This window comes from Carcharhinus amblyrhynchos, unplaced genomic scaffold (assembly GCF_965287045.1).
Source record: "Carcharhinus amblyrhynchos unplaced genomic scaffold, sCarAmb.v2.hapA scaffold_42, whole genome shotgun sequence".
NCBI classification, from domain to species: Eukaryota; Metazoa; Chordata; class Chondrichthyes; order Carcharhiniformes; family Carcharhinidae; genus Carcharhinus; species Carcharhinus amblyrhynchos.
In genome coordinates, this window is record NW_027649783.1 from 1 (window position 1) to 10,806 (window position 10,806).

Genomic DNA, 10,806 nt, shown 5'->3' on the forward strand with positions numbered 1-10,806 from the left:
CTCTATCTGTGAGTCTTCTCCTCCCACTCACTGTCCCATCCCCTCCCTCCCTCCCTCTCACTGTCCCTCCCTCCCTCCCTCCCTCCCTCTCACTGTCCCTCCCTCCCTCCCTCCTCACTGTCCCTCCATCCCTCCCTCCCTCCCTCTCTCTCACTGTCCCCTCCCTCCCTCCCTCCCTCTCACTGTCCCTCCCTCCTCCCTTCCCTCTCACTGTCCCTCCCTCCCTCCTCTCTCCCTCCCTCCCTCCCTCTCTCCCTCCCTCTCACTGTCCCTCCCTCCCTCCCTCTCACTGTCCCTCCCTCCCTCCCTCTCACTGTCCCTCCCTCCCTCTCACTGTCCCTCCCTCCCTCCCTCCCTCCCTCTCACTGTCCCTCCCTCCCTCCCTCCCTCCCTCTCACTGTCCCTCCCTCCCTCCCTCCCTCTCACTGTCCCTCCCTCCCTCCCTCTCTCTCACTGTCCCTCCCTCCCTCCCTCCTCTCCTTCCCTCCCTCCCTCCCTCCCTCTCACTTTCCCTCCCTCCCTCCTCCCTCTCACTGTTCCCTCCCTCCCTCCCCCCTCTCACTGTCCCTCCCTCCCTCCCTCTCACTGTCCCTCCCTCCCTCCTCCCTCTCACTGTCCCTCCCTCCCTCCCTCTCTCCCTCCCTCCCTCCCTCCCTCTCACTGTCCCTCCCCCTCCCTCCTCTCACTGTCCCTCCCTCTCCCTCTCCTCCCTCCCTCCCTCTCACTGTCCCTCCCTCCCTCCCTCCCTCCCTCTCCTCCCTCTCTCCTCTCCCTCCCTCCCTCCCTCCCTCTCACTGCCCTCCCTCCCTCCCTCTCACTGTCCCTCTCACTGTCCCTCCCTCCCTCCCTCCCTCCCTCTCTCCCTCCCTCTCACTGTCCCTCCCTCCCTCCCTCTCACTGTCCCTCCCTCCCTCTCACTGTCCCTCCCTCCCTCTCACTGCCTCCCTCCCCTCTCACTGTCCCTCCCTCCCTCTCACTGTCCCTCCCTTCTCTCCCCTCTCCTCCCTCCCTCCCTCCCTCTGTCCCTCCCTCCCTCCCTCCCTCCCTCTCACTGTCCCTCCCTCCCTCCCTCTCACTGTCCCTCCCTCCCTCCCTCTCTCTCCTCCCTCCCTCCCTCCCTCCCTCTCTCTGTCCCTCCCTCCCTCCCTCTCACTGTCCCTCCCTCCCTCCCTCTCACTGTCCCTCCCTCCCTCCCTCTCTGTCCGTCCCTCCCTCCTCCCTCTCACTGTCCCCTCCCTCCCTCTCACTGTCCCTCCCTCCCCTCTCTCTGTCCCTCTCTCTCTCCCCTCCCTCCCTCTCTCTCCCTCCCTCCCTCTCTCTCCCTCCCCCTCCTCCTCTCCCTCTCACTGTCCCTCCCTCCCCTCACTGTCCCTCCCTCCCTCCCTCCCTCTCACTGTCCCTCCCTCCCTCCCTCTCACTGTCCCCCCCTCCCTCCCTCTCACTGTCCTCCCTCCCTCCCTCTCACTGTCCCTCCCTCCTCCCTCCCTCTCACTGTCCCTCACTGTCCCTCCCTCCCACTGTCCCTCCCTCCCTCTCACTGTCCCTCCCTCCCTCTCACTGTCCCTCCCCCCCTCTCACTGTCCCTCCCCCCCTCTCACTGTCCCTCCCCCCTCTCACTGTTCCTCCCCCCTCCATGTTCCTCCCCCCCCTCACTGTCCCTCCCCCCTCTCACTGTCCCTCCCTCCCTCTCACTGTCCCTCCTCCCTCCTCCCTCTCACTGTCCCTCCCTCCCTCCCTCTCACTGTCCCTCCATCCCTCCCTCCCTCCCTCTCTCTCACTGTCCCTCCCTCCCTCCCTCCCTCCCTCTCACTGTCCCTCCCTCCCTCCCTCTCTCCCTCCCTCCCTCCCTCCCTCCCTCTCCCTCCCTCCCTCCCTCCCTCCCTCCCTCTCACTGTCCCTCCCTCCCTCCCTCTCACTGTCCCTCCCTCCCTCCCTCTCACTGTCCCTCCCTCCCTCCCTCTCACTGTCCGTCCCTCCCTCCCTCTCACTGTCCGTCCCTCCCTCCCTCTCACTGTCCCTCCCTCCCTCTCACTGTCCCTCTCTCTCCTCCCTCCCTCCCTCCCTCTCCCTCCCTCCCTCCCTCTCTCTCCCTCCCTCCCTCTCTCCTCCCTCTCACTGTCCCTCCCTCCCTCCCTCTCACTGTCCCTCCCTCCCTCCCTCTCACTGTCCCTCCCTCCCTCCCTCCCTCTCACTGTCCCTCCCTCCCTCCCTCCCTCTCACTGTCCCTCCCTCCTCCCTCTCACTGTCCCCTCCCTCCTCCCTCTCACTGTCCCTCCCTCCCCCTCCCTCCCTCCTCTCACTGTCTCCTCCCTCCCTCCCTCTCCCTGTCCCTCCCTCCCTCCCTCCCTCTCACTGTCCCTCCCTCCCACTGTCCCTCCCTCCCACTGTCCCCCTCCCTCTCACTGTCCCTCCCTCCCTCTCACTGTCCCTCCCCCCTCTCACTGTCCCTCCCCCCTCTCACTGTTCCTCCCCTCTCACTGTTCCTCCCCCCCTCACTGTCCCTCCCCCCTCTCACTGTCCCTCCCTCCCTCTCACTGTCCCTCCCTCCTCCCTCCCTCTCACTGTCCCTCCCTCCCTCCCTCTCACTGTCCCTCCCTCCCTCTCCCTCCCTCCTCTCACTGTCCCTCCCTCCCACTGTCCCTCCCTCCCTCTCACTGTCCCTCCCTCCCTCTCACTGTCCCTCCCTCCCTCTCACTGTCCCTCCCTCCCTCTCACTGTCCCTCCCCCCTCTCACTGTCCCTCCCCCTCTCACTGTTCCTCCCCCCTCTCACTGTCCCTCCCCCCTCTCACTGTCCTCCCCCTCTCACTGTCCCTCCCCCCCTCTCTCCCTCTCACTGTCCCTCCCCCCTCTCTCCCTCTCACTGTCCCTCCCCTCCTCTCACTGTCCCTCCCCTCTCTCTGCAGCTCCTGCCTCCCTATCCCCTCTGCCCGTCCCCCTTTGTCTGTCCTTCTCTCCCTCTCCTTCCGTCATTGTGAACCCTCCCTCATTCCCTCTCCCCTCCCTCCACATCCCATCTTCCATCCCTTTCCCTCCAATCACCTCTATCTCCCTCTATTCCCCCTCCTGCAGCCTCCACCCCACTCCCTCCATTCCCATGCCTACCCATCTCTCACACTCTCCTTCTCTAAGTCTCCTCCCTCACTAATATTTTTTCTCCGCCCTCTCAGTGCCTTCCTCTATCTAAACGACGAGTTTGAAGGAGGAGAATTTTTCTTCACGGATTCTGATGGAGAAATTACCTCAGTGAGTGACAATCATCAAGATCATTATTCTCCAGGCTATTCAATATTCTCTAAGTTACAATGAGAGTGTAGAGGGAGCTTTACTCTGTATCTAACCCCGTGCTGTACCTGTCCTGGGAGTGTTTGATGGGGGGACAGTGTAGAGGGAGCTTTACTCTGTATCTAACCCCGTGCTGTACCTGTCCTGGGAGTGTTTGATGGGGGGACAGTGTAGAGGGAGCTTTACTCTGTATCTAACCCTGTGCTGTACCTGTCCTGGGAGTGTTTGATGGGGGGACAGTGTAGAGGGAGCTTTACTCTGTATCTAACCCCGTGCTGTATCTGTCCTGGGAGTGTTTGATGGGGGGACAGTGTAGAGGGAGCTTTACCCTGTATCTAACCCCGTGCTGTACCTGTCCTGGAGTGTTTGATGGGGACAGTGTAGAGGGAGCTTTACTCTGTATCTAACCCCGTGCTGTACCTGTCCTGGAAGTGTTTGATGGGGGGACAGTGTAGATGAAGATTTACTCTCTCAGGCACTTGTTTCTGTTCCAGGGGAAGATTTTGCCCAAGTGTGGCCGTTTGGTGACCTTCACATCGAGCAGTGAGAACTCACACAACGTTCACCGTGTGACTGGGGGTCAGCGCTGTATCATTGCTCTGTGGTTTAGTCATGATTCCAAACACAATGAGGAGGTCAGTATCTCTCGCTCTCCCTGTCTCCCTCCCTCTCTGTCCCTCCCTCTCTTTCCCTCTCCCTATCCTGGGAGTATTTGATGGGGGGACAGTGTAGAGGGAGCTTTACTCTGTACCTAACCCCGTGCCTGTCCCTGTCCTGGGAGTGTTTGATGGGGACAGTGTAGAGGGAGCTTTACTCTGTATCTAACCCCGTGCTGTCCCTGTCCTGGGAGTGTTTGATGGGGACAGTGTAGAGGGAGCTTTACTCTGTATCTAACCCCGTGCTGTACCTGTCCTGGGAGTGTTTGATGGGGGGACAGTGGAGAGGGAGCTTTAGAACATAGAACATTACAGCGCAGAACAGGCCCTTCGGCCCACGATGTTGCGCCGACCAGTTACAAAACAATGACCCACTAACCTAAACCAATCCATAAACCTATCCACGGATCTCTTAAACGCCCCCAAACTAGGCGCATTTACAACTGCAGCAGGCAGGGCATTCCAGTCCCTCACCACCCTCTGGGTAAAGAACCTACCCCTGACATCCATCCTATAACTACCCCCCCTTAATTTAAAGCCATGCCCCCTCGTGCTAGCTTTCTCATCCGAGGAAAAAGGCTATCACTATCCACCCTATCTAAACCTCTAATCATCTTATATGTTTCAATAAGATCCCCTCTTAGCCGCCTTCTTTCTAGTGAAAACAACCCAAATCCACCTGCTACTTATCTGCCATTTGACCATCTCTTCCATATCATCCTGTAACCCTAGACAGTCAACCTCAGTGTTAGCCACCCAGCCAATCTTTGTATCATCGGCAAACTTACTGATCCTACAGCCCACATAGTCAGCAGTGTCATTTATATAACTGATGGACAGTAGGGGGCCCAGCACGGATCCCTGTGATACGTCACTGGACACTGGCCTCCAGTCACTAAAGCAGCCACCTCTCACTGCCCTCTGTCTTCTGCTGCTCAGCCAGTTATGTGTCCACCTTGTCAGATCGTCCTGTATCATACGGGCTAACGTTAGAAATAGGAATAGATCGGTCACCTTGTTCAGAGTTTTCTACAGGCCCCCAAATAGTAAGAGAGATGTGGAGGAGGAAATGGCAAAGCAGATTATGGATAGATGTGGGGGTCACAGGGTAGTTATCTCTCTCTCTCTCCCTATCTCTCTCTGTCTCCCTATCTCTTCTCCCTCTCTCTCTCTCTCTCCCCCCATGTCTCTCTCTCCCTATCCCTCCTCTCCCCCTGTCTCTCTCTCTCTCCCTATCACTCTCTCTCTCTCCCTAGTACTCTCTCTCTCTCCCTGTCTCTCTCTCTCTATCTCTCTCTCCCTATCTCTCTCTCTCTCTATCTCTCTCTCCCCCAATCTCTCTCTCTCCCCCTATCTCTCTCTCTCCCCCTATCTCTCTCTCTCCCCCTATCTCTCTCTCTCCCCCTATCTCTCTCTCTCTCCCTATCTCTCTCTCTCCCTATCTCTCTCTCTCCCTATCTCTCTCTCTCTCTCTCCCCCTATCTCTTCTCTCCCCCATGTCTCTCTCTCCCTATCTCTCTCTCTCTCCCTATCTCTCTCTCTCCCCCTATCTCTCTCTCTCTCCCCTATCTCTCTCTCTCTCCTATCTCTCCTCTCTCCCTATCTCTCTCTCTCCCCCTATCTCTCTCTCTCTCCCTATCTCTCTCTCTCTCCTATCTCTCTCCCTCTCCCTATCTCTCTCTCTCCTATCTCTCTCTCTCTCCCCCCCATGTCTCTCTCTCCCTATCTCTCTCTCTCCCTATCTCTCTCCCCCTATGTCTCTCTCCCCCTATGTCTCTCTCCCCCTATCTCTCTCTCTCCCTATGTCTCTCTCCCTCCCGTCTCTCTCTTTCTTTCCCCCGTCTCTCTCTCTCTCTCCCTATGTCTCTCTCTCCCCCTCTCTCTCTCCCTATCTCTCTCTCTCTCTCTCTCCCTATCTCTCTCTTCTCTCCCCCTATGTCTCTCTCCCCCATCTCTCTCCCTATCTCTCTCTTTCCCTATGTCTCTCTCTCTCTCCCTATCTATCTCTCTCTCTCCCCTATCTCTCTCTCCCGTATCTCTCTCCCTCTCCCCCCGTATCTCTCTCTCTCCCCCCGTATCTCTCTCTCTCCTCCCGTATCTCTCTCTCCTCCCGTATCTCTGTCTCCCCCCGTATCTCTCTCTCCCCCCGTATCTCTCTCTCCCCCCGTATCTCTCTCTCCCCCCGTATCTCTCTCTCCCCCCGTATCTCTCTCTCCCCCCGTATCTCTCTCTCCCCCCGTACTCTCTCTCTCCCCCCGTATCTCTCTCTCCCCCCGTATGTCTCTCTCCCCCCGTATCTCTCTCTCCCCCCGTATCTCTCTCTCCCCCCGTATCTCTCTCTCCCCCCGTATCTCTCTCTCCCCCGTATCTCTCTCTCCCCCCGTATCTCTCTCTCCCCCCGTATCTCTCTCTCCCCCGTATCTCTCTCTCCCCCGTATCTCTCTCTCCCCCCGTATCTCTCTCTCCCCCCGTATCTCTCTCTCCCCCCCGTATCTCCCCCCGTATCTCTCTCTCCCCCCGTATCTCTCTCTCCCCCCGTATTGCTCTCTCCCCCCCCATCTCTCTGTCTCTCTCTCTCCCTCTCTCACTCTCTCTCTCTCCCTATCTCTCTCTCTCTCTCCCTATCTCTGTCTCTCTCTCTCTCCCTATCTCTGTCTCTCTCTCTCTCCCTATCTCTGTCTCTCTCTCTCCCTATCTCTGTCTCTCTCTCCCTATCTCTGTCTCTCTCTCTCCCTATCTCTGTCTCTCTCTCTCCCTATCTCTCTCTCTCTCTCCCTATCTCTGTCTCTCTCTCCCTATCTCTGTCTCTCTCTCTCCCTATCTCCCTCTCTCTCTCTCCCCCTATCTCTCTGTCTCTCTGTCTCCCTATCTCTCACTCTCCCTATCTCTCACTCTCCCTATCTCTGTCTCTCCCTATCTCTGTCTCTCCCTATCTCACTCTCTCCCTATCTCTCTCTCTCCCTATCTCTCCCTCTCTCTCTCCCTATCTCTCCCTCTCTCTCTCCCTTTCTCCTCTCTCTCTCTCTCTCCCTATCTCTCTCTCTCTCCCTATCTCTCTCTCTCCCTATCTCTGTCTCTCTCTCTCCCTATCTCTCTGTCTCTCTCTCTCCCTATCTCTCTGTCTCCCTATCTCTCTCTCTCCCTATCTCTCTCTCTCCCTATCTCTCTCTCTTCCTATTTCTCTCTCTCTCTCCCCTCTCTCTCTCTCTCTCTCTCTCCCTATCTCTCTCTCTCTCTCTCCCCCTATCTCTCTCCCCCCTGTATCTCTCTCTCTGCCCCCTGTATCTCTCTCTCTCCCCCCTGTATCTCTCTCTCTCCCCCTGTATCTCTCTCTCCCCCTGTATCTCTCTCTCCCCCTGTATCTCTCTCTCCCCCCTGTATCTCTCTCTCTCCCCCTGTATCTCTCTCTCTCCCCCTGTATCTCTCTCTCTCCCCCTGTATCTCTCTCTCTCCCCTGTATCTCTCTCTCCCCCCTGTATCTCTCTCTCTCCCCCTGTATCTCTCTCTCTCCCCTGTATCTCTCTCTCTCTACCCCCGTATCTCTCTCTCCCCCTGTATCTCTCTCTCTCTCCCCCCGTATCTCTCTCCCCCCTGTATCTCCGTCTCCCCCCTGTATCTCTCTCTCTCCCCCTGTATCTCTCTCTCTCTCCCCCCGTATCTCTCTCTCCCCCCGTATCTCTCTCTCCCCCTGTATCTCTCTCTCTCTCCCCATGTATCTCTCTCTCTCCCTATGTATCTCTCTCTCTCCCCCTGTATCTCTCCTCTCCCCCCTGTATCTCTCTCTCTCCCCCTGTATCTCTCTCTCTCCCCCCTGTATCTCTCTCTCTCCCCCTGTATCTCTCTCTCTCCCCCTGTATCTCTCTCTCTCCCCCGTATCTCTCTCTCTCCCCCTGTATCTCTCTCTCCCCTGTATCTCTCTCTCTCCCCCGTATCTCTCTCTCCCCCTGTATCTCTCTCTCCCCTGTATCTCTCTCTCTCCCCCTGTATCTCTCTCTCTCCCCCCTGTATCTCTCTCTCTCCCCTGTATCTCTCTCTCTCCCCCTGTATCTCTCTCTCTCCCCCGTATCTCTCTCTCTCCCCCTGTATCTCTCTCTCCCCCTGTATCTCTCTCTCCCCCGTATCTCTCTCTCTCCCCCTGTATCTCTCTCTCCCCCTGTATCTCTCTCTCCCCCCGTATCTCTCTCTCCCCCTGTATCTCTCTCTCTCCCCCTGTATCTCTCTCTCTCCCCCTGTATCTCTCTCTCCCCGTGTATCTCTCTCTCTCCCCCTGTATCTCTCTCTCTCCCCCTGTATCTCTCTCTCTCCCCCTGTATCTCTCTCTCTCCCCCTGTATCTCTCTCTCCCCCCCTGTATCTCTCTCTGTCCCCCTGTATCTCTCTCTCTCCCCCTGTATCTCTCTCTCTCCCCGTATCTCTCTCTCTCCCCCTGTATCTCTCTCTCTCCCCCTGTATCTCTCTCTCTCCCCCGTATCTCTCTCTCTCCCCTGTATCTCTCTCTCTCTCCCCCTGTATCTCTCTCTCTCCCCCTGTATCTCTCTCTCTCCCCCTCTATCTCTCTCTCTCCCCCTCTATCTCTCTCTCTCTCCCCCTGTATCTCTCTCTCTCCCCTGTATCTCTCTCTCTCCCCCTGTATCTCTCTCTCTCCCCCTGTATCTCTCTCTCTCCCCCTGTATCTCTCTCTCTCCCCCTGTATCTCTCTCTCCCCCCCTGTATCTCTCTCTCTCCCCCTGTATCTCTCTCTCTCTCCCCCTGTATCTCTCTCTCTCCCCTCTATCTCTCTCTCTCTCCCCTGTATCTCTCTCTCTCCCCCTGTATCTCTCTCTCTCCCCCTGTATCTCTCTCTCTCCCCCTGTATCTTTCTCTCTCCCCCTGTATCTCTCTCTCCCCCCCTGTATCTCTCTCTGTCCCCTGTATCTCTCTCTCCCCCCTGTATCTCTCTCTCCCCCCCTGTATCTCTCTCTCTCCCCCTGTATCTCTCTCTCCCCCCCTGTATCTCTCTCTGTCCCCCTGTATCTCTCTCTCTCCCCCTGTATCTCTCTCTCTCCCCCTCTTCTCTCTCTCCCCCCTCTATCTCTCTCTCTCCCCCTCTATCTCTCTCTCTCCCCCTGTATCTCTCTCTCTCCCCCTCTATCTCTCTCTCTCCCCGTGTATCTCTCTCTCTCCCCCTGTATCTCTCTCTCTCCCCCTCTATCTCTCTCTCTCCCCCTGTATCTCTCTCTCTCTCCCCCTGTATCTCTCTCTCTCCCCCTGTATCTCTCTCTCTCCCCCTCTATCTCTCTCTCTCCCCCTCTATCTCTCTCTCTCCCCCTCTATCTCTCTCTCTCCCCCTCTATCTCTCTCTCTCCCCCTCTATCTCTCTCTCTCCCCCTGTATCTCTCTCTCTCCCCCTGTATCTCTCTCTCTCCCCCTGTATCTCTCTCTCTCCCCTGTATCTCTCTCTCTCCCCCTCTATCTCTCTCTCTCCCCCTGTATCTCTCTCTCTCTCACATGGTTTCATTCTCTCCCTAGGAACGGATTGGAGCCGCGATGTTACTGGAACAGCTCTTCCCTCCACTGCCCCTCACAACCGGGAGCTCCCCGAGCTCGCCCCCGGGCAGTCTCCCGCCGGCGGAGAGACCCCAAGGACAGCCCACCTCCCAGCCCAAGGCAAAGAAACCCAAGAAGAAGAAGAAGGGCAAAAAGAGCAGCCAGGGAACAGAGAGCAGAACTCCGGCTAAAGACGAGCTCTGAGTCCACAGTGTGGGGCCCGGGGGCGGGGGGGGTGGGGGAGTCCGACTTGGGGGTGGGTGAGGGGGGAGGGGAGACAGCAAGCTCAGCTGTCAGGGGAAGTGGGGGACCGGTACAGAAATGACAGTGCGATGCCCCACACGGTCGAATAGCTGGGCCCCACTGGCCGGCTGCATCTGAGCCCTGGGGTGAGCTGGGGAGGGGGAATTAAGAGGCAGTGAGGGGAGGTCAGGTGGAGGAGTGGAGGGGGGGGGGCGGTGAAAGGTTCAACACCACAAAATATTCCTCATTACAAATCATCAGGATATCTCGGCGGGAGTTCCTTGGAGTTGGTGTCCTCGATTCATCCGCCTTCAGCTGCTTCACCGCTGAGCTTCCCTCCCCCCGGCATACGGTCAAAATTTCCTGATGACCGCACGATATTCAGCAGCAAAAAAGAAGGATAATTCCAGCCCAGGAATAGCCCCCCCAGGGCCTGCCCCGACTGAACTGAAACCCCCTTCCCGGGGACCATATCCCTCCGTTCCCGTCCCATTTGTGTACTCGTCAAAACGCCCCCGAGACGTGACTGCCCGATCCACTTCCACTGCCTCCCCCAGGCACCCCCACCCCCTGTGTGAAACACCTGCCCTCGGACATCTCCTTGGCCCCTTAAACCCGTGGCCCCCGACTCCTGCAGTCAGGACCCCTCAGATACTCAAACAGCCCCTGTCCAAAGGCAGTAAGATCTGGATAGTATCCGGCCTTGGGCTAACGGGTGGCAACTCACATTCATACCACGTAAGTGCAGGCCGTCTCCGACAAGAGATCTGACAATTACCCCCTCCCTGCTTGGTGTTACTGTCGCTGAATCTCCCCACCACCAACACTCTGGGCTCAACACTGGCCTGGCAGTGCCAACACTCGGAGCTCATCACCATCAAGGGCAAAGAAGCCCCTCTTGAGCTGACCACAGACGTCCACTCCCTCCACCGCAGGGTGTAGCCGTGTCTACAAGGCGCCCTGCAGTGACTCACCAAGGCTCCCTTGACAGCACCTTCCCAATCCAGCACCATCTAGAAGGATACCTGGGAATACCAGCCCCTGGAGAGTCCCCACCACTTAGCATCCTGATTTGGAAATGTATTGGCCATTCCTTGAC

At 57.7% G+C, this 10,806-nt stretch overlaps 1 protein-coding gene across 1 annotated transcript; it reads left to right on the forward strand.

Annotated features, from left to right (window-relative positions):
- Positions 1–3,168: 3,168 nt before the first annotated feature.
- Positions 3,169–9,683, forward strand: LOC145335955 (prolyl 3-hydroxylase 1-like; the record flags this gene model as incomplete). The annotated part of the gene is made up of 3 exons (XM_080181688.1): positions 3,169–3,244; positions 3,778–3,918; positions 9,447–9,683. Coding segments are annotated over 3 exons (439 nt in total), but the record flags the coding sequence as incomplete, so codon positions are not given.
- Positions 9,684–10,806: the final 1,123 nt, after the last annotated feature.